The following is a 22,574-nucleotide window of genomic DNA, read 5'->3' on the forward strand; positions in this document are numbered from 1 at the left end:
TGCTGATCTGATTCCAGTCTCACCAGCAGGAACACAGCGGCGGTTGTGTGTCTGCTTTGTTTTATTCCTTGGATTATATTTATATATGTATATGGGGCAACGAGCCCTCCCCGAGGTGTCCAAGCGAGAGGCAGGGGTGGGAACAAACCGGGGCTGCCCCTTGTGCTCGCCACGTCCTGGCGCCTCCCGCCAGCCTGAGAAGCTGGCCCGCTGGCCCGCAGGGAAGGGTGGCTTTGGCACAGGCTCCGGTGTGGCGTGGAGCACAGCGGCGCTTCCCTTGCGAGACGCTGCATTTGCACTGAGTTAAGGTTGAGGCTGTGGGGAAGAGGATGCTGGCGGCACCTGCCCACAGCTGCCCCATCTTGGGGATGGGGAGGCCCTTCTTTTCCTTCAATGAAAAAAGTGGGACAAGAAGGGGCTGTGAGGAAGGGGGTGGGGGGCACAGGTGGGGAGTGGGGTGGAAGGAGGAAGGTAAGCTCTGAAAGGAGGCGACTGGCCTCCCGAGAGAGGATGGACAGAAGGGAACGGGCTGGAGAGAGGACAGAAGGGAAGTGAGAGGAGGAAGAGCTCCGAAGAGGCCACAAGGAAGGCAGAGGAGGTTTCAGGGGGCAAGGGAGGAAGGAAAGGCCTGCCCTGGGGGGGGAGGCTGGGAGAGGCATGCGGGCAGGTGGAGGGAACGGGACAGAACCAGGGGTGTGTTCATTCGCCGTCGGATCCATGAATCGTATAAGACAGAGACTAGAGAAGCTGTGAGTGGGCCGGGAGCTGCCCCGAGCGGGGTGAGGGGACTCCCCACGGCCCGGGCCCTGGCGATCACAGTGAGCTATGGACTCTCTCTGTACAGTCCAGGTAGAAAAGCCAGGGCTCCCTTCACAGCCTGGTCTGGGCCTCCGGGATGTAGATCTCGATACTGTCTGCGCTCTCCGTGGCCGAGTTCTGGCGGAAGGAGGCGGCTCGTTTGGCTGCCAGGAGCCTCTTCCTGGCTACCTGCCTCTGCCGGTCCACGGAGTCCAGGGAGCGCTCCTTCACCGGGTGCACCTTGGAGCGCGGGGGCTTCTTTGGTATGGGGGGAGGGACCTTCTTCTCCTCCTGCACAGACAAAGAGAGTGGTTAGAAACATTCAGGGCGACAGCAGGAGGTGCCTGCTGCTGAGGCGGGCCATCTAGACCAAGGAAGAGTGGCTGAGACTGCATGGGGAAGCTGGGCGAGGGTGTGTGCATGCTTTGCTGGGTGTGCTCACCTATTTGCATGTGCTCTTGTGTGCATTCATGTCCATGTGCAGAAGACCACGTGATCTAGTTGGGGATGGTCCTGCTTTGAGCAGGGGGTTGGACTCAATGACCTCCTGAGGGCCCTTCCAACCCTCATTTTCTATGATTCTATGACTGCACACATGTGCACACATCTGTGTGCGCACATTTGTATAAGCGTGCCTCTATATGCATGGGTGAGCTCAGCTAAATGTGGATGCTTGCACATCTGTACTCAGGGGTGTACACCTTAGCCTGCACACATCATATGTACATGCCTCTGCATATGCAGGTGAGCTCAGCTAGACATAGAGGCACATTTGCACATCTGGACATTGGGCATACACACACCTCCCAAGGCTGGTGGCACCCAGACAGGTGTGTGCATATCTGCACACACAGGTGTGAGCTCACACACTGCAGAAGAGTCTATAGAGAGATCATGGGGCAGGTCCTGTGCCAGCTCACACCCATCACTGATCACTCCCACAGGGTTGAAAGTAGCTGGGGTCTAGCCCGGCACCTGCCGAACCACGACTGAGATGCTCTGCTCTTGCGCAAAGCACAAGGGCTGTATTGTCCGCCCAAGACAGGGATGGCAATGAAGCTCGACCTTGAGAGTATTCCCCTGGGGCATGCATCAGCCTGGAGGGTGGCAGGGCCATGAGGGGTTGAGGTAAGTGGATTTGCTCGCCGTGGCCTGCACACAGGGCAAGCATCTCTGCAGGTGTGTGTCTGCCCCTTTGGAGATAACAGCAAGCAGAAGACACTCTGCAGAGCCACTTAAAACACAGAGGAGAGAAGAGGCCTCTTCCTTCAGGTTCTTTGTTCCTTAAGCATTCACAACAATGCCCCTTGGTTGTGCCCAGCATAGCTCAGCGGTCGCAGCTCCGGAGCGGACGCGTGCAGGGAGAGAGCAGCCGGCAGCCACGATCACAAATCTCTCCACGCGCCCACGGTCTCCCCTTTCGTGCTCATGAAATGCAAGAGATGCGCTCTAGGGCGGGACGTGCATAAGAGCAGCTTCCAGCTGAGCACTGCAGCGCTCTGTCTCAGGCTGCCAAGGGGGAGGCACTTTGCAGAACAGCTCCTCTGGGGCTGCGCCAGCTCCAGCTGCGGGCAGGGCTCGGGACAGGCAGGCAGGGTCTCTCACTCACCATCTGGCTCTGCCCTAAGCCTGGATAGCCACACCAGATCCCAGCACCCAACCCCCCTCCAAAACAAATGTATTGGGAGGTGGAAGGAGGGAGGAGTTTGATCTCTATTGAGATGTACAGCCACATCCAAGGCTCATCACAGCCTGGCCCCTTCTCCCTGTAGGGCAGCAGAGACCTCTGCAAAGCCCCTGCAGAGTTTACACCCACACACCACTGCGCTGGATCTGCAATGGTCAGAGCTCACTCGCCTGAATATGGAAAGAGCTGAGATGTCCTAGGACCACATGGTTCCCCTCAGCTCCACACGGGTTCCAGCCAGACCCACTTCTGTTGGGGATGGGAGCTGAACCTCGTTCCCTGCTGCTATGTTTGCTGGGTCCAACGCACATTGGAGACTGGAGGCAAAGGTGAGCAGGCCCTCTAAACCCAACAGGGCAGATTCAGTTCCCTCTTCTCTCCCATCAAACCTTCCAGCCTTCTGCCAAGAGAGGAAGGAACCAGCCTCCACCAGTCCTCTGTGTCCTCCATACATGGCAATGTGAAAGAAGAACAGCCCTGGACCCCCAGCTGCACCCTGCCAACCCCAGCCAACAGGTACTTACAGCCCTGTCTCCCTACCTTGGGCTCAATGATCTTCCACCCGTTGGCCTTGAGCTGCAGAAGTTCTGCAAACTTCATGCTGACGTCCTCAATGGAGAGCTGCAGGAGGTCCCAGAATCCAGCCAGGTCTTGGAAGGTGGGCACAGGGAACGCGTTAGGGTCCTTGCGGAAGGGGAGAAAGGGGATGCATCACTAGACAGGCAGATTATTTCCACGCATCCCAGAGGACACAAAAGGCTCTCAGACTTTCCATCACTTTGCTGCCCAAGGCAAGCTGCTAAGCAGGAGTGCTGGGCTGTCTGACCTTTACCGACTGCATTAAAACGTGCCCCTTTGGCTCCCTGTGGCTGACATAAAATGCTTCAAGCAAACCAGGCTGGGTCTTTACTCTAGAGTCCAAAGCAGTCAACAGCATGGGGAAGCATTTGGAAATTGCTATTGCTTCTTAATTAAAATGGGGCATCCCGTTTATTTCCAGCCATGCCCAAATCACCACCAGAAAGAACTGTTCATTTCCTAGACTCGTGGGATTCCTAGCCTGGTTTTCCCCATCTTAAGGGAGGAGACTTGTGATGGAGCGTGCCTTCAAATGGGACCAGCTGTAAATAAAGCCAGGTGAGGTATGCCCACCTCCAGCTGCTGTGTTGCTCGTGCCCCTTGGAGCTCCGCTGCCCCGCCAAGCCCTGCCATCTGCTAGGTGGGCGAGGGGGAAGATGCACTCACCATGTTCTGCTGGCAAAGTCGGTAGAACTGCTGCACCTTCTGGGACATCAGGAGCTGGGCACTGCCCACCGCACTCCGGATCTTCTCCAGAACTGGCAGGACACCCAGAGAGAGCTCAAGTTAGGGCTTTTGTGTGGGAGTAGGCTCTAGACTGGAAGAGCTGAGGCATTATTGACCAGCCATCAGCTCCACCCTCTGAGCTATCTGGGTGTGCTGGAGGGGAGCAGCTCAGACCAACCCCAACCTCCCAAACAGCTAAGCTTGCCCTCCCTGGAAGACCCTCAGAGTTATAGACCACTGTTCATTACTGCTCAACATGCTACGAGGAGAGAGAGAGAAAGAACATGAGGACTGTGTGTGTATGGGGATGCACAGACAGGAAAACCCCATCTTCCACCTCGGCAAGGGTCTGTTGGCTCTTAACAAGCCCCAGAGCCTTAGAAGACAACCCTTGCTCTCCCAGTGGAGGTGGTGACAGCTGATCCAGGTCAGCTGTGATCTGTGGATTCCATTGGAATCCAGATCACATAAAGCCCTTGGAGAACTGGCTTCAAGGGATGACCCTACAATGGCCAGACAGGCCTCAAAGGAGCTGTCTCAGCTCCAAGGCAACCTCCTTTGTCTCCCAGGGAGGCGCACCCACTCACACCAGCCAGCCCTCAGGCCTGTGCAGAGGGGGTTCCTGCCCTGTATCTCCTGTGAGCTGCCAGCCAGCATCAGGACTTTGTCCTCTGCAGAGGATGGCTGGGCATCAGGCAGCCAGGATTCCTTGGGTGCCATTGCCAAGTGCCACGGCTTGGACCTGGCAGCAGACAGCAAGGAGGCAAGAAGGAGACTAATGAAGCCAACTGCATGCCCTTCTCCACCCCATCATCCGTGGCAGGGCCAGAGCCCAACCCCCTGATCCCTCTGTGAGCTGGCTGACACTAAGCACACATGGGCTGTGGGCTCAGCTCCCATGGGGAACATACCAGGTGCATCCAGTGGCATAGCTTTGCTGGTGCTTCCAGGACAGCCCCAGCTGGGTGATGCCAACCCAGCCAAGACTGGCCCCATAGCCTGGGGGAAATCCTTGGATACTGCCCACCCCCTCCCCATCTCGCCTGGACTCACTCTCCTCTGGTAGGTCGTAGTCCTCAGCTTCCCGCTCCATCTGCTGGCACCAGCCCTCCATCTTCTCCACCTCTGCCTGCAGCAGCTTAATGAACCACTCTCCGTCCCGGTGGCAGGGGGAAGCTCTGCCGGAGTCGGGGAGGCTGCGGGAGCCCCTGTCGATCCAGGAGTCCCGCCGGGGCACCTCCACAGTGTCGTACTGCATCTGGTAGTCCTCGCGGTAGGCCCACTGGCCCTGAGTGTGCACCGTCTTGTACACCGCGTACTGCCGGGTGGACTCAGGCTCCGATGAGTGCCGCTGGAAGGGCCGTCCGAACTGCAACGCTTTGTCCTCCGTGGCCACGGCGAGGCCAGCAAAGCCTTCCAGCTCCAGGTCCGCCTGCACACCGGCCGTCACACTGTTGGAGCGCTTGAACCGAGCCCGCCTGCGGACGGGGAGGAGAAGGGGTGATGGAGACAGGCTCCTGTTCCCCAGGGGTGGGTGCAACAGCGCTGGGAAAGGTGCATTCAGCATCCTGAAGGGCATTGGCAGAGCATGGAGGGCCGGCATGGCTGGGGAGCCATGGACTGAGGGGCATCATAAAACTGGGTGTGCAGTGGGAGGTAGGGCTGCTGGCCTGGGCAAACCATCAGCTTCAGCCCAACAGCGGTGCTTCCCTTGCGAGACGCTGCATTTGCACTGAGTTAAGGTTGAGGCTCTGGGGAAAGGATGCTGGTGGCCCCGAGTCTCACCCGCCACTGACCCCATGCACTGCCTGGCCCTGGCCAGAAGCTGCCCCTTTGCCATTAGACCTGCCCACCGTGTTCGGACAGGGCTCCCCTCCCCTCCCCTCCTGGACGCAGCGCGAGGGGCCATGTTGGCTCCTTTTACAGCATGTCGGGGAGCAGAGGGAAGCTGAGCTCGGAGGCTCACAAGCTGTTTAGCTCCTGCGCCGTCCGTGGGGACTGCTCGCTAACAGCCGCTTCCTCATGTTCCCTCATTTAAATGCCTTCTCTCCGGCTTGCGCTCGCTAGCCCGTTTCTATGGAAACCAGCAATGGACGGATGCTGAAGAACTGGGGAGAGGGACGTGCGCTCAGCCCCCTTGTTAAGCCATGAGAAGGAACATTTGCAAAGTTCACCTCGGATGCCTCTCAACGGCGGGGCCATGGCAAGGAGGAGGGACCCAGGAGGCATCGGGGTGGGGGCAAGGCTGGCGAGCACCCAAAGCCACCTCCCTCCGTAGGGTCTCTCCCTGTGAAACAAGGGGCTCGGGGCAAAGCTGAGCAGGTCCCGCAAGGGTCTTCAATCCAAACGGCCTAGGTGAATCGTGGCCCTCAGTGGCAGTCACCTGCAGGAGACAGAGGCTCAAATCCCTCCGTCTCTGAAGGCATGTGAACTAACATGTCCCACAAAAGTGCCCCAACCATTTGGCTGCAAGGTCTGAGACAGGGGATTTAACTCCCACCTGTGGAGGCTGCTCCATGGTATGGAAAGCATATACCCATTCACCGAGCTGGGGGATAAGAGAGGGAGGGATGGTTTGGGTGCTGAGCTAGGAGGCAGCACATCTGAGTTCCAGGCCCGGCCCAAGCAGGCCTTGTTTGCCCCAGACAAAATGCCGTTGCTTCAGTGAGAAAAAAGAAAACCATACTGGTTTGATCCAAACTGAGTTTTTTCAGCCTCTGAACCAAAAATTCAATTCTTTCCTCCATGCAACTGGAGTCTCTGCAACCTCTTGGGCTCTTAGACTGAGCTGCCAAGGTTTGGCCCATCTCATCATGAAACCCTGCAGCCTGGACAGCCTCGCTCAACCTCCAGCCTGGCAGCAATGGTCTAGACAGGACCGAACCCCTGGCTGTAGGCCTCTATCACCAAGTGATTCAAAACCCTGGAGTTAGGGAAGAACCAAATCTGCAGAACCCAAATCCAAGTCCGGATCAGGACATGGTGAGGGTAAGGCAGCACAGTCCAGTGGGGAGGTACCCACTGCGATTGCAAAAGTTAAGTCAGACGGCTGTGAACCCCTCGGTACCAGCTTAGCCTGCAGGTTATCATATGTTTCGCAGGGGCATGTTGTTACAGGACATAGCTAATGTAGTTTGATGCACAGGGAGCCATTTGGTGACCGGTGTGAGATGAGTTGGGGCGGTCTCAACCCAGTTCACAGTGGACAAGCATCCCCAGCACTACGCTCAGCCTCCAAAACAATCCTCATGCTGATGGGCAGCTGACAAGCCCTGGGCTGTTCCTGAATTACCTGCTTGCCTTTCTGACGCCATCAGTTTGAACCCAACATGCATGCCAGTGGACCGGGAGGGGATGGAGGGACTTGCCAAGCTGCTGCCTGCATTGCCTGTCACTTTATGAGCCAGCAGAGAGACAGCTGTACTTGGCCGTTGATGCGGGAAGCTAGCACGCACTGTGCATTGCAAGCTCTTGGGATGCTCGGGAGAAGAGGCACACTATGAATATTTAGTCTGGAGGAGGCATTGTGTGAAAACAATTGCGCCCGTGCGGCAGATTTGCTCAGCCCCATCTCCTGCAGGGAAGGGAGGATAAAAGCTGCGTTTAACCAGTGGTACCTTTTGTCTTCTTCCACCTGCACTCCAATGGAGTGGAATTCCCTTTGGCTCCGGCTCTCTGTGTCAGAGTCAGATATGGTCTCCACCTGCAGTGGGGATCAGAGGGAAAGCTTGTCGGGAAAGGATCTGTGCGAAGCCTCGGGCACATTAGACTCGTGCGTCTGAATTTCCCTCCACCAACACAGCAGTGCCATGCTGGAAAAGCCACGGAAAAAAAAGACCTAAAGACAGCAAGGGCCAGATCACTCCAGGAGCTGGGAGGCTGTGGAGAACTGAACTGTACTGGGCCCTGTTGGTCCAGGGAGAGGTTTAGGAGCAGGGCACTGCATGGAGGGAGTTTATGCCACCACTGCCTGTTCTGTTGAAAAGGCCTTTTCACACATCTGTCCCAGCCAGAGCTTGCAGCCCCTGCCCAGCCAGCCACGATGCCCTTTGCAACAGCTCCTGGCAAACATGATGGTGAGATGTAGGTAGAGCAGACCCAAATCTGCTGAGGGTTAGGGGCTGGGAGACAGACAGCTGCCCTGCCCTGGGGCCCTCACACAGACCTAGGGCACCGGAGACCCCGAAATGTGCTGGATGCTCTGAGACATGGGCGATTGCTTGACTCCAAGTAGGCTTAGGCTCAGACTGATCCTTGGGCTCTCCAAAGAGCTGAGACAGAGCAACACCTACCTGAACCCCAATGGATGGGCGCCATTTCCGCTGCCGTGCCAAGCTCCTTAGTTCTTCCCGGCCAGGGATGGCCTTGATAATGAGTGTGGAGGGCTTGGGGGAAGCCCTGGGCTGGACGGAAGGCAGGTCTAAGGAGATGGCCGTCACCTTGGAGCTCTCCAAGCTCTCCATGGAATTGCAGCGAGCCGCAGCCTCTTTGGACCACGAGGGGCTCCGGGCGACCTCGGTGGGCAGGTAGGTCTCATGGGTGGACTCAGTGCTGCTCTGTGCCGTGACGGAGATGATAGGTGTGGCTTTGTTTCCTGGAGGGATGGGAGGTGGAGCTTTTCTGTAACTGAAGGCTGTTGTGGGAGAGGCGCATGATAAAGTTGCATGAAAAAAAGAGAGACATTCTCATTTCCGACCGCGCACGAATGCCGCCAAGAAAACCCACCTCTTCCTCCATCTGCCCTGTGGGGCTCCAGCAAAGGCACTAGGCCCACTGTCCAGACCCCGTGAGCACAGCTAAGCTCGGTTACACCCATTGAGGACCTGTCCCCCATGCCCACTTGCCCTCGGCCCGTGTGCAAGTCAGTGCCCGCAAATACCAGTAGGCTAATTGTGAGCGTGTGTTGAAGGTCACGCTGGGCCGGTTTGCTTTCACACGGGCTCTTTGGCCAGTTCATTCCCACAATCCCCAAGGACTGCTTTATCTTCAAATGGGAGGGAAGATCAATGCACTCTTGTGCTGGCCACACCATTGCCATGGCAGCCAGCACGAGAAAACACAGGAGAGCAAAAAAATGGGGACGGGAGAGAGACAGAAGAAGGAAAAACAGGTAGGCTCAAGGAGGACAGGAAGGGAGACTACTAAAATAAAAAGAGGAGAGATGGACAAAGTGGCAGGGGCACAGGTCAGTGCCTGTCCAGACTTTCTAGTCTTTCCAAGTGATGTACTACAAAGGGGTTGGCCAAGTCCTCAGAAAGTCCAGAAGTCATATAAAAAGGTGATAGCATGGGACTTTGGTAGACAGCTGTTTGGCAGGGAAGTGGGAAACAGGGTCCCTCTGTGGGAAAGGAGATGGGTGTGTAGGATCTCTAGGTCCTGGCAGTGAAACCAACACCCGCGTCCCTCAGACCCATGCAACGGAGCAAAAAGCACCCAAGAGCAGAGCCCTGGGGCGGCAGGCCGGTACTCACAGGTGCTGGGCTTCAGGATGCTGCTGGTGATGGCAGGCCCGGAGGGGGCCGACATGGAGAAGAGCGAAAGGCAGTCATCATCCTGGGAGCAGCCGGCCTGGATGGCCCGCAGGTAGCTGTGGCTCCGCATGCGGAAACAGCCGGGCAGGTCCAGAGCCTCCACAGCCTGCGACTCCACCTCACCAAAGACAGACTCGCAGACGGCCTCGAACTGGTGGTTCAGCTCATCATTGATCTGGTGGGAGAGGTCGGGCGGTGAGAACGGAGGAGACAGGGCAGCTCTGACAGGGACCAGCTCCCAGCTCCGTCCTTCCACCCCACATCGAATGAGCCAAACTGGGCCATGGAGGAGGAATGGAAATGGCTGAGGGAGGTGGATGTCCCTACCCCCAGCCCAGTCTTATCCCTGGCCCTTTGGTTCTGCCAAGAGGTACCATCTCTCCCAGGAGAAACGGCCCCTTGAGTTTAGCAAAGGGACAGGGCAGCCCCCCTGAGCTCCCTAGCCAACACCACAGCTAAGGGACAGCAACTCTCAGGGTCCCTGGCAGCACTCAGCTGCCTCCCTGGGTGGGTGAGGTGTGGGTCTTGGAAACTTCAGCTGTGCCAGGGATGCTTTCCAGTGGATGCCATGTTGGTGAGAGGAGCTGTCCTAAAAATTAGGCCAGAGGGATGCTAGCACAATCAAGATCCCCCAGCCTGCCTCTGCCACCATTTCTCAGGACAGCCCGGCATGGAGGGCTCAGAGAAGAGCTCCAAACTGTGCCCCGAGGTCCCCTAGCCAACTGAGATGGCCAACCACATGCTTTTGGGGTGTGGAAGTCTGTCCACTAGGAGCTGGACCAGACCCATCCAACATGAGGCACAGATATTGCTGCAAAGCCAAGCCGCTTGCAACCACCAGGATGGATTTGAGCCAAGGAGCCAGACAAAAAAGCCACCCAGTCCTATTATCAGGGTACCAGTCCCTGCCACAACCTCCCCTGCTATTCACTGCAGCTGCCTCTTCGGGGGCATGAGAATATGTGGAAAAGTGTGGGGCTCGGCTTGGCAGAGGAGCCAGAGATTGAATAGGCCAGGCATACTGGAGTCCCCCTCCTCTCCTGGAGGGCCCGAGACTTGAGGGGCAGTGAAAGAAGAATACGGTAGGAGCTTGCTGGGCCACTGTCCATGCTGTACCCATCCTATGGAGGCATCAGCTGGGCACCGGTCCTCAAGGCAGACAAGGGGGTAGGAATCACTTGCTGAGTGGAGGAGGCCTCTGCTGCCCACAGAGCATCCAAAAACAACACAGCACAGCCCCACATGGCCTGAGCTAGAAGCATCAGGGTTAAGGCCGGTCCAGGCAGGGCTGTGGGGGTCAGGTCTCTGCAAGGCACAGGCACTGCTCTGCAAAGCAGGCGAGGGAATACTGATGGGGAGGTGCTTCCAGCAAAGGCCCTGCAGGACAAGGGCAAGGGCACAGGTGAGGAGCAAGGTGAGGGGGAGGGAGCTAAGCCCCATCATGCTTGCAGGGCAGCAAGGAGAGGCTGCAGGCCTGTGCTGTCACCTGTGCAATGAAGGAGAGGGCGGGACAGGGCAGGTGTCTGTGCTGCACAGGTCAGGACATCCCAGGTGCTCTCTCAGGGCCATGCTGAACCCAACCCTTTCCCCCATGTTCTGATCACTGCTGTCATTCTCCCGGGCTTTGCCCCTACGCTGAGCTGGCTGATCCCAGCTGAGGCAACCCCAGGAGCATCAGCCACCAGGTCCCAGCCCTGAGCTTCTGCCCCCACCTCTCACGGCCTTAGGAAGTGCTGCACCCCTGTCCTTAGCATCTGAGCCCCAGGGACCCAAGCAGCAGAGGCCTGATCTTTTAACCCACCTGCCAGTCTGTGGGCTGGTCACAACTTCATCTCCATCTCCCCTCCAGCCTCCCTGGCATTCTCAGCACCCATGTGCCAATCTCCCCTCGACTCCAGCCCCTCACGGAGGTGCCTGCAGGGGAGCTGAGCTGGGGTCTTAGGTAAACCCAGCCATGACAGTGGGTGCTGAGCACCTTCCCCCACCCTCCTCCCACCATATGAACCCAGGATCTTCGGCAGCTAAGGATGCCAGGCAGCTTGGAGCCAAGGGCAGCAAAGAGCCCTGCTGCCTTACCTGGCCGGTGGTGAAGGAGCGTCCGTAGCCCTGTCCCCGAGGGTGCACTCTGGGCGGCGTGCAGCAGCTGGGACAGTTACAGATATATGAATCAGAATAGTGCCTACTTGCAAACCTAATGAGACACAGTGGGAACAAAAGGGGTCGCACCAGAAGCAACACATTCCAGCAGAGCACCTGGAAGCACACCAGCCACGGGGCTTCTGCCTGCAGCCGCTGCAGCCAGCGGGTCCTGGCAGCCTGCTCCACCCTTCCCACCATGCATGCACTGCCCCGGGGAACTGTGGAGCAAGGAGGAGAGTCCTCATGCCTGCTGGGCAGGCACAGAGCCATCCTGGCCAGGCTGAGCCCCAAGTTGCTCAGCAAGCAGTGGCCTAACCCCTCCCCTGCCTGGCTTGGCAGGGAACACGTGTGAGATGCACAGCTGGCTGGGTCTGGAAAGCATTGCAAGTGGCCAATGGCAGGTAGGGATGCAGGGCAGTAGCATGGGGTTGGCAGACAGCGTGCCAGGGACACTGGGAGAGAGGAGCAACAGATTAACCCACAGGCATGCTCTTATCTGTGCTTCCAGCACTGGAGAGCACACTGGCCATGCCAAACCCATGAAATCCCATCCACCAGTCCCTTTTCCCAGTCCCATTCCCATAGTGGGGATAAACTGCACCAAAGCAACCCGCTCTGTGCCAGGCTATGCTGGGCTTTCTCTAGGGGTGGGCATGCAAAAATCCCAAAGTAGACAAGACCTCCCCCTCAAAGACTCTAAGATGCAAACATCCCTTCAGCCCCAACCCGTTTCTTTCAACTTGGGGGTTTCGCCCACCATCCCAGTGTCTCAGATCTGCACGCACAGACTGCTCGCACACTGGGCTCCCAGGGTGCAGCTCTGCAAATGACTCCCTGCATGGATCCCCGACTGCAGGACATGTTCCCCAATTCCAAATGTGCCGCCATCGTTGCACAAGCAGCCTCCATGTCAGCTGCCCCCGCGCGCATGCACCTTTACCACGGCCGCGTGTGCAGATCAGCATGCAAACGCCCAGGTGTTGTGAGCAAGCAGCTCTGAGCAGTGGGACCTCTGAAACCCGCCGGTCATTTTCACAGTGTGTTTCTAGCAGCCTTCCAACATCATCCCCAACATTAAGCCTACTCGCCTGGGGAAGGGAAATGAACGGTTTTAATTGCCTGTAAAAATAAACAGAGGCTGCAAGCCCTCCATGCCGGCGGCTTTCTCCTGCGACGTGTATGTGCATCACAAGGGAGCATCGGGGTCACCACCGTGTTGCACGTAATAAATAACAGTCACAGGAGCACACAGGTAGTTAACTGCGTTAGCCTGAAGCCAGGCGGAAGGCAGGGCAGGGTGGCACCTTGGAGACTAGCTGGTTCAGAGAGGCATGAGCTTTCCCAGGTGATGACCTACTTTGTCAGCTGCTAGGAATGGATGCACAAACCAAGGATTTTGGAAAGCTGGCACCTGTCCGGTTCCACGTCCGAGCCCGTCTAAGCCAGCCCAGTGCAAGAAGGGGGCAGCGGGCGATGTCCTCCCTTGACACCTGCAGTTCTATACATGAACTAAGGAGGTGCAGCCATCCCTGGGGCAGGCTTTGCAAAGCCCTCTGCTGAGGGCTACCACTTGGAAAAGGAACAGTGCATTTCAGCCCCTGCTCCTTGGCTCCATTTCAAGCCTGCCAAAGCCAAGCAACCTCAGAGCACTTACCCCTCCCATCTCAACACCCTGCCTAAATCCCTCTGCTTCCCAACCCTGCAGCAAGCCCCTGATCCAAAGAGGTCCAGAGAGGCCGAAGCCCACAACGCCCTCCCTTACTTGGTCCTGGCCTGGTCGGCGCTGGAGGAACGGCGGTAACTATCCCGCCGGGACGCTGCCTTGGGAGACACCTTGGCACTGGCATCCGAGTCACCGCTGTCGTCGTCCCCCATGGCCTTAATGTAGCTGCCGCTGCGCATGCGTCGGCAGGGGATCTCGCCGTCCTTCCCCGGCGTCGGGTACCCGCCCCACTCATCCTGCGGCACCTGGAGGGAGAACCAAGAGAGAGGCCTGTCAGGAGCCTGGGCTGCCAGCGCAGATGTGGGGTGTAGCAGACTCAGCCGTTCACGCCAGGACTGCATTATCCAGGGTAGTACATGGGGGAGAACCTAGGTGAGTGCTGCCTTGAACAGCAGCTCCCAAACTAAGGGGCATGCCCCCAAATGGGGTCAGTCCTAACAAGTAGGGTCACAAGCCCTACAAGCATCCCATTATCCGACTCGAGTTTGGACCAGAAGAGGGGTCACCCATGGTGGTGAAGGGTCACAAGCCCTATCATGGGGTCATAGGCCAAAAAGATTGGGACCTAGAACCTAGACAGCCCAAAGGAACAGGAGGCTCTGTCTGTGCCCAGCTGTCTCAAGGAGCATCCCCTCCATGCCATTTCAGGCAGGTCCCATCTGTTCCCCACGGGCTGCACATACCCCTACCTATCAGCTGCTGGGAGTGTTGCTCTAGGGGTGAGGGAACTGTCAGCCATGGGAAAAAACCATCCCTTCCTCATCCTCTCTGTCAGACCTAGACAATCCCCTACTTTGGGCAGGAGGAGCTGGGAGAAGCATCTAAACCTCTGGACCAAGCCAACCCTTTGAGACACTGCACCTCAGCCCCTGATACCCTGCCCCTTCTCCTGAGCATCCGTCAGATGGAGCTTCCCTCTCGGCTCTAGAGGAACTCTAATGGGGCAGCTATTGCCATGGGGGAGCTCTGGGACGGCGCCTGGTACAGACTTCAGGCCCAGGCTCCATCCCAAGCACAGCCTGCCTGAGCAAGATGAGTGCTGTCGTAGAGACTATTCATTCACTGTCTCCTTCCCCCAGGGAAGAGAGGAGCTCATTAGTCTGTCATTAGAAAGGGAAACCTCACATGTACTGCACAGGCACATCCCTCTCCTCGCAGTCCCGGTCAAGCCCACCCATAGCCCCAGGAGCCGGAGCAGAGATGGGGCTCTGAGGTTGCTAAATACCTTGCACCCTGCGGTGTGCGGGTGCTGCTTTGATGCAGCAGCTTCTGGGTGACCACGGCCCCTCTGCCTGCCCAGCGGGAGAAAAGGATGGGGGAGGAGGGTTGTGCCCCACTACATCCTAGAAGTGCTTTTTTGCTCTCTCCTGAGGGCATGAAACCGGAGGGATTGCAATGAAGGCAAATGAAGTCACTCCAGATTTCCAGCATGAGAGAGCAGGAGGCAGCCCACCCCAGCCCATGGATCAGACAGCCTCTCCCTTGGTCAAGGCCCCTGCACAGCAGACGGGGCAAGTGTCATGAGGGCTCAGGCAGCTCTTGGGTTCTCCAGTGTAAATCTAGTGGTGTTGTCACTCCAGATTTGCACCAACACAGCTGGCAGCAAGGTCTGTCTCAAGGTATCTGCTCAAAGGGGCAAGGGGACCCCATGGGGACCCCCCCACAGGAGTGCCGCTGCCTCCTGACTGGCCCCTCCTGCCAGCGGGGCAGCCAAAGCAGCCAGCCAGACCCAGCCCAAGAAATGTCACATGCACACACACACACACACGTGCCACCTCACACTGGCAGACTCTGGTGTTCATTCTTACACAGCTTCACGCATTCATCACTCACTCAGGCGCGCGCACACACACCCCCCCGTCGCTTTCCTTCTCACACACCCGTGGACATGCACATGCAATCTCTCCGTCACACACGTGCGCACACGCACACACAATCTTTCTCCCTCGCACACATACGTGGACCCACCCACATGCACACACACATGCATGCATGGGCACACAATCTCTCCTTCAAACACACGTGTGGACTCACACACGCAATCCCATGCATGTATGCGCATGTGGACCCTCCCTCCAATGCATGCATGCACACGCACATGCACACACCAGCTCTCTCCCACTCGCACGCTGCCCTTCTCCCACTCTGTTCCTGGTCCTGCTTAGTGGTGCAGCCTGGAAGGGGCTGCCCCAGCCGGCTGGCACGGGCAGCTCCCGGCCGTGACCATGCAGGGGACAGGAGCCCGGTGATGAGCTCATTAGACAGACAGGCTATTCACAATTTTCCAATTTGCTCTAAGGGGGTATGAAACAAATAGCAGCATGGCGCAGTGAAGTGCTAGGGGGCAGGCCGAGGGTCCCGAGCTTGCACACTCAGGGTCTAGTCCTCAATCACAGCTCATGGAGCAGTGACAGGTCTTCCCTGGGAGCTGGCCCAGCAGTGACAGGCAAGCAGGGTGCAGGGGCTCCGTTATCCCAGGGCTGAAACACAACATCCAAGGGTGGTTCCCCCTTGGCCTCCGGACCCCTGGGCTCAGTTTCGTAGAGGTGGGTAAGCACAGATGGATGTGGATGGAGCCTGGCTCGGCTGCAGGCAGAAGGAAAGATCTTTATTGCAGGGGGGAAAGCAGGCCTTATCATTTGCACTTCAGGAGCTGGGGAGCTCTGCAAGGGCCTGTGAGGTGCATGTTAAAGAGCAAGGCAGGCACCGGGGGAGGAATCCTGACAGGCTGCAGCAGGAACCGGAGGCTGGAGGTAGCCGCGAGACTGGACGCAGCTGCAGTAGCTGAGCTGGCCATGCCACCATCTGCGGTGCCTGCCTGGAAAAGAAGCTGGTGAAGGAGCGGGGCAGAGTTTCAGGGCCCTGCTAACCTGCAGGGAGTGGCCACGGCCTGGCAGCAGCCTCAGCACATTCCCTGGTGCCCGTGGGACAGAGGCTGCAGTCTCAGAGAGGTGCTGAAACCTGCCCACAAGTCGGTTGCTCACAAAGGTGAGGGATAAAGAGAGCTGGCCGGAGCCAGCAAGAGCACGGGAGCAGTCCCTCTGAGCTCGGGGGCTGTAGTGCTAGGCACTGTACATACAGATGCCAGAGCTGAATAAAGCAATGCACAGCTGGATTCTGCTCAGCGGCACGCCAGTTCCCATGACATTAGGCTGGTCCAAGCAGAGGGGTGCAGCAGAGAGGACACAGACCCACGTGTCCTGCAGAGTGAGCTTGGGGTGGGGGTCCCTGTCCAGCTCCTGGGCTTGATGTCACCAAGGACTCAATGAAGCCAGGGTCCTTGGGGCTCCATCCTGCTGTCACCCTGACACAACACCTCCTTGATTTACACCAGACAAACAGCAGAATCAGGCCTCAGCTTGGAAGCTGTGACACCTGAAGCAGGAGGAGCCTTGAGCTGCTGCTGTCTATGCCCGGAGAGGAGCGCTCTGTCTGCAGGCTCCTCAGGGAGAGGACAGGGGTGTGATGAAGGCAGTAGCCAGGCTCCTAGAGCCCTTGCCCTGCTTGGGGACATCGCTCCTTCCTGCAACGAGCTCACAGCTACATGCAACTCACTGCAGGGCTGGCTGCTCCGAGGAATTGGAGAGCTCAGCCTGAGTCCTTCTGCAATGAACGGAGGATGCTTTTGCACAAGCTGCCTCTCTCCCTTCTGCCTCCACTGCTCTGTTAGCTCCTCATTAGAGCTGGGACCCCACTGATCAGGCCTCCATCTGCCTCCGAAAGCCAAGGCCCCTCATTGTTTATTCGGCCGTTATTAGGAGTGAGCGGGAGCCGGGCTGTGCGGCGCTGGGGACTCCGGCCTCTGGAAGCCCCCCGCCGCCACGAACACAATCCTCTCTGCCTTTAATAAAAGCCTCGCGCTTTGTGCCTTTGGAGGACGAGGCTATTATAGCACTGACATTTCTCTCATCGCACACATCAAGGCACCAGCCGCCATGCATTGTGGGGAGGCGGGGGAGAGTAAAGCAAAAGGGAAAGACAGCTGTGGCCTCCTCTGCTCCCATTTCTGGAGAAGAGCAACTGGCAGCTGGGCTTGCCCTACAGCTCAGGGCACCTCTGCAATCCTCCCCACCACCCCAAGCTCCCAAGGAGCCGTCATCCTGGAGCCCACCCTGCTCCCAAAAGCAATACATGCCCTTGGTGCAAGCCTCGGTCTTCCAGTTAATGCAGGGATGGGGCCTTGCTGGGTGGGGAGGGGAGTGCCAAGTGTTTCTGGAGATGCAGAAGTGGACTCAGCATCAGTGGCTCCCTTCTCTCCAAGCCGCTCCTCCAGGAAAAGCTTGGGCTGGTGTTGCCAGATGTTCCAAAAGAGGGCTCCAAAACCCAGAGTCAGGGCAGCGCGGCTCAGGGCCTTTCCCACATGTGTGACGGCACAGACGGGCCGTGTGAGGCTGCAGTAGAAAGAGGAGCACTTTCCTTTGAAAGACGAGTGCTCATTAAAAGCAGCCGGAGCTGGCCAGCCAGCCAGCTGCCCACGCAGTGCATCCCCCCGGGGAGCTCTTGGCAGGAGGGGCTGGTAGGCTTGAGCTTCTGTACCACCACTGAACACAACAGCATGTCCCTGCCCTGGTCTGCCTGTCCATTATAGCACGGCCCTGATCCCAGCCTCTCTGCCTCCTAGCCCCATGGCACTAGAGGCTCCCCATCTTCTCCCCCTCCCCAGTCATCCATGGTGGCTCTACTGGCATAGGCGTTTCACTTCCCGTTCTCAGCTCGAATGGGGAAGGATGCTGTTGATTATTAAGATATCATAGCACCGAGCAGTATCCTTCTCATTTGAGTTGAGGACAGCAAGTGGGACACATACAGTACTAAGGAAGTGCCCAGAGGCTCCAATCATAAGATCAGAGCCCTGCAGAGACACGGTGAGACCTCACCCAGGCAGAGAGGAGGAGAGATGATGGAGGCTGCAACCCAGCCCTAACCTTTGTGGGGTGCCTACCCCACAAAGAGGCATCCCTTCCTCCCAGCCTTCTGCTGCTCTCCGGGCACTGCCACCTGCCTTCAGAGAAAACGGCAGATGATAAGGCTGCAGGGGCAGTGGGTGGGAGAGCCGGGATCCGGGACACCGGCTCCAGCTGAGGCTGCTAAGGGCTTTGGAGTTTGCCTGGGGCACAACCCAAAGCAGCAGATAACGGTGTAGCAGGCTGGGAAGCAAGGGCCTCAGAGCAGGGGGCTCCCAGGCAGACAGTGCTTGCAGGGAGTGGAAATGGCATGTACGATGCCTTGAGACATCTGACCCTGAGGGTGCCAGGGAGCCGAGCCAGCATGGGCCTGCTTCAGTCACCTGCCAGTGGCCTAGACCGGCCCAGCTTCTGGGCAGTTCTATTTTTGGCAAGTCTCTCTGTCTGAACTGTGGATGAATCACTTTCCCACTCTGTGCCTCAGTTTCCCAGTCTGTAAAATGGACCTAGCAGCCTATAGTGACCCAGGCTAGATGCTATGAGGGCCTGCAGGGTTTGCGGGCACCCTGAGATGACAAAGGGCAAAAGCCCACATGTGGCCCCACTCTGCAGCACCCTCATACTCATCACCACGCGGCAGTCCTTGCCTATTCCCCCAAAGCCATTAGAAATGCCTTGAACACCCTCGGATGGAGGATTCCCCTCCAAGAACTGGCAAGAGAAGGTGGGGGGTGGCCCTGAGGTTGTGCCAGGTCAGGAATAAGTTCCCCTCCACCACACAATCCAGGAGAAAGGCCCAAGCAGAAGAGATGACCCCAGTTGTCTTTCTTTTACCTCCATGGCATGAACAGGAGCCCTCGGCTGGGCTCTGCGAGGGCACCAAAGCCCCCCAGGGAAGGCTGGGACATGGTTCAGCTCCAGCACTTTCTCACGCTGTCCTGACCACTGCACCAGCCAGCCTTGTTCCCCCCCTGCTTGCCAGCCATGGTGCTGGGCAAGGCTGTCCTTTCCCCTCGCAGCGCCCACAGGGGATGGGAGGATTTCCAGCCAGGCTAGATGTGATCCCTGGATCTAGAGCCACCAGGTCCCTTGCACTGTCTCTAAGGCCCCGCTTGCCACCCCGGGCTCCTGCCCCAAGAACGCTCCTTACCTGGAGGTACTGATAGGCTCTGTCTTTGGCCTTGGCCTCCTGCAGCATCAAGGTTTTCTCCTGACTGCCTCCTGAGCTGGGGTACGCCTCCCGGGCCTGGCTGACCGTCATGGTGTGCCAGGCGCTCCTCTTCAGCGTCTGGCCGTCCAGTGACATGGACATCCCGGCACAGGCCAGGCACTTGCCCTCCCCCCCGCTCTTGAGACTCTTCAAGGTCAAGTCTCTGAAGGCACTTTCGGGTGCGTCCACACAGTACTGGGTGCCCTGGTCCACGGCGTGCCGGCCCGACACCATGTAGCTGCTGTCGCTGTCCAGGTTGTCGTCGGAGCTCCACCAGCCCATCATCTTGGTGCGGTGGCGAGAGTCCAGCTTGCGGTCCTTGCTCTTGCTCCGCTTGCCGTGGCGGGACTGGTGATGGTGGTGATGGTGGTAGCCGTCCCCTCGGCCCTCCATCTTGGTGCCGTTGTACTCCCGCTTGGCCGGGGCCTCCAGCGAGTGGGACTTGGCAAAGAGCTTCTGGACGGAGTGGACCAGGTGGCGGATGCGGCTGGGGCTCTCGCTCCGCTGCTCCGTGGTGCTGGCCCGCTGGTACTGCAGGGTATGGAAGCCGTCGTGGTGCAGCGGCAGCTGCTTCTCGAACTGGTCCAGCAGGGTCGGGGGGAGGCGGTTGATCTTGCTGGAGGGGTGGGTCGCAGCCATGCACTCATCACACGAGTCGTACTGCTGCGGCGTGTGGTGCATCCTAGGGAAGGTGCTGCTGCTGCTGGCTGACAGCGGTTCGGTTAGGCTCATCGGCCCGCCCGGGCACTCGGGGCTCCGAGAGGGGCAGTAATGCTGGTCCAAGGAACAAGGCTCGCTGGGGCTGAGGAGATATGACGGCCTGCCTTCCTGACCGTGGCGGATGAAGTCCATGGGCTGCTCGCAGTCCTCTGGGATGCAGTGGCAAGGATGCCCCGTGGAGTGCTGTGACTGGCTACGCTCCCCATGGTAGCCCTTCATGGTGTCAGAGCCCTACGCGTAGCCACCGCATTCTGCAGGGTTGTCCCTGCCGGGTCACCTGTAAAGACAGGACAGGCACATTAATCACCTCCTGAGCCCTCATCATGCATCCAGGGCTTGGGCCCACGTTTCCAAACCCCCAAGTCTCTGCCTCATCCCCCAGCCACCACAGAGAGCCAAAGGGGACCTTTTCAGACCTGCGTATCTATATGGACCAAACGTATGGTCCAGATGTTCCCCATAATAGTCAATCAGCAGAGCTCTGCTGGCTTTGAGGGAGGATCTGGACACTGCATCTCAAAATTCAGCCGCGTTTGCAAATCAAGTCTGAAGGGACTGCAACATTGCAGGTGCCGAAGACGGCGCCTCTAGCCGAACAGGCTGAGATCCCAGCCTCCAAGTCCTGCTCCCCCGTGGAGCTGGGTAGAGGACAGAAACTCCATGCTAGGAAGGGATTTGGTTTCATTCAGAACAACCTGAAGACTCCAAAACTCTCCTACAAAGGACAATGCTGGGAGGGGAAGAACCCATGGTTCGAACTGATCAAAATGGCTCGTTGCAACATAACCCAACTGCTCGGGTTTTGACTTGGGCTTCTCAAACGGAGCTCAGCACCACCCTGCCCTGCTAGGCTGAAAGCATCAGAGCAAATGGTCGTTGCAAGTAGAAAACCCCGAAGCTTGCACGGTCCCGAAATGTTGGAGCTGGAATTTGCAAGACGGGCAGAACTTTGCAGCTGCCTTCTCCCCCCTCCCCGCCCCGGGTCCCCAGCAGGCAACTGCACAAAGCCTTTCCGATGGCAATGGAGCGGCCTTTTCCGAGGGAAAATGGTTCTGGTGAAATGCTTTTCCCCCCCACCAGCTCCACTCACGTGGCTGCTAATGAGCTGCAATAAGGAGCTGTAGGGAAGAGAGAGGCTCCGCTGTGATAGGAGATCTCAATCCCTCCCCGGCCTCCCTGCAGCACTTCAATCAAGCCGTCCAAATGGCCCTTCTTCAATGTTCGGGTGGAGGTTACGGAGGTATTTATAGCAGCTACCTCATACCCTCAGGAGCCGATCGGCTCCTACCATTTATCAAAGCACCTGCCGTTCTCCATTCAAGCCAAGCGAAATAATAGGAAGAAAGAAACTGAGCAAAGAAAGTTAAACTGGATCCAGGGCATTTTATCCCACGGTAGGTTTGGAGGGAACAGCCTGGCTCTTCTCTCTAACAGGCTTCCCCCTCAGGCCACGGGGGTGCTGGCATTTATCTCACGTTGCCCTTTCTTGACTCTTTGCTTAAGCATCGCCAGGGCCTTGTGTTAGTCAGAGATCCCAGCCCTTGCTGGAGACTGGCCCCAGACTGTGGCCCTAGAACAACCCATGGAGCATTTGGCCCCCAGCCACTTAGAAGTAGGACAACCCTGTGTTATCCCAACGGACCAGCTACTCTTCACACTGCTCCTGACCTTTGGCGGGTCTGTCAGCCCCAAGGGCTGCAGGTGAGAAAACCATTTCTCAGTTTCTCATAAATGAGGGAGTTCCAGCAGCAAATGACAGGGCCTGGAGATGAGATGCTTTTGCTCCTGCCATCCTGAGCAGGGTTAGACCTGGTCAGTGCTGGGGCAGGAGACCAGAGGGATGCTGGTAGCCAGGAGAGGGAGTCGTGTCACCCTGCTCCATCCTCTGAAACCAGAAAGGGCCTCAGCTAGAAAGGACAGTCCACCGTGTATCCCAAATCGCCAACCCCCCTGTGGAAGCCCCAGTGCCTATGGATGCCTCTCATCACACAGCCCCTCGCTGGGGATGCCGAAACACGCAGCCCCAGCCTTGTCCCTCTGCAGTCTCTAAAGATCCCAAGTCATTTCCCCAACAGCAGTGTGAAGCCCGGTGGCCTGGCCAAATGGAGTCATTATAATCAACCACCTGACCTCTTCCTTGCTTTTCCAAGCAGGTATGAGATCCATCTTCACTTCCCATCCCAAACTGATGAGCAACATTGCAGCCATTCAACAGCTGCCACCTTCCACCCTAGAGGTAGCCAGCCACATGTCCTTGGCATGGGAGAACAGTACCTGTAGGTATAACCTATGAAGTGCTTTGGGAAGACAGGTGCTGCAAGGCTGGGTGTTTTTATCCGCTGCCTCAACTGGAAGGAGCCCAAAGAATTCCTCAAATTAAAAGCCACTGTTTCTGGGCTGGAACGTGACATGGGTTTATTGTTATTAATGGCAATAATAATGCTTTACTCTGAGCCAGACCAGGGTCTTTGGGTAGATGTGATATCTTTTATTAGACTAATTGGGAAAACGTTCTTTGCAAGCTTTCGGGCACAAGCACCTGGCATAGGGGGTCTCT

At 57.6% G+C, this 22,574-nt stretch overlaps 1 protein-coding gene across 3 annotated transcripts in view; it reads right to left on the reverse strand.

Annotated features, from left to right (window-relative positions):
- Nucleotides 1-47: 47 nt before the first annotated feature.
- DLGAP3 (DLG associated protein 3) overlaps nt 48-22,574 on the reverse strand; it is a 40,084-nt gene continuing 17,557 nt past the window's right edge. For 2 of the 3 annotated variants that reach the window (XM_025208034.1, XM_025208035.1), the window contains exons 2-11: nt 19,238-20,294; nt 13,223-13,428; nt 11,398-11,512; nt 9,262-9,496; nt 8,083-8,423; nt 7,408-7,493; nt 4,844-5,268; nt 3,731-3,822; nt 3,026-3,169; nt 48-1,089 (exon numbers count right to left, since the gene is read on the reverse strand). In XM_025208034.1, coding sequence (XP_025063819.1) covers nt 871-1,089; nt 3,026-3,169; nt 3,731-3,822; nt 4,844-5,268; nt 7,408-7,493; nt 8,083-8,423; nt 9,262-9,496; nt 11,398-11,512; nt 13,223-13,428; nt 19,238-20,236 — 2,862 coding nt within the window. In that variant the 5' untranslated portion in view covers nt 20,237-20,294 and the 3' untranslated portion in view covers nt 48-870. The remainder of the gene's footprint in view (nt 1,090-3,025; nt 3,170-3,730; nt 3,823-4,843; nt 5,269-7,407; nt 7,494-8,082; nt 8,424-9,261; nt 9,497-11,397; nt 11,513-13,222; nt 13,429-19,237; nt 20,295-22,574) is intronic. The other variant, XM_014521497.2, reaches the window with a different exon arrangement.

This window comes from Alligator sinensis, unplaced genomic scaffold, assembly GCF_000455745.1.
Source record: "Alligator sinensis unplaced genomic scaffold, ASM45574v1 scaffold547_1, whole genome shotgun sequence".
NCBI lineage: Eukaryota > Metazoa > Chordata > Crocodylia > Alligatoridae > Alligator > Alligator sinensis.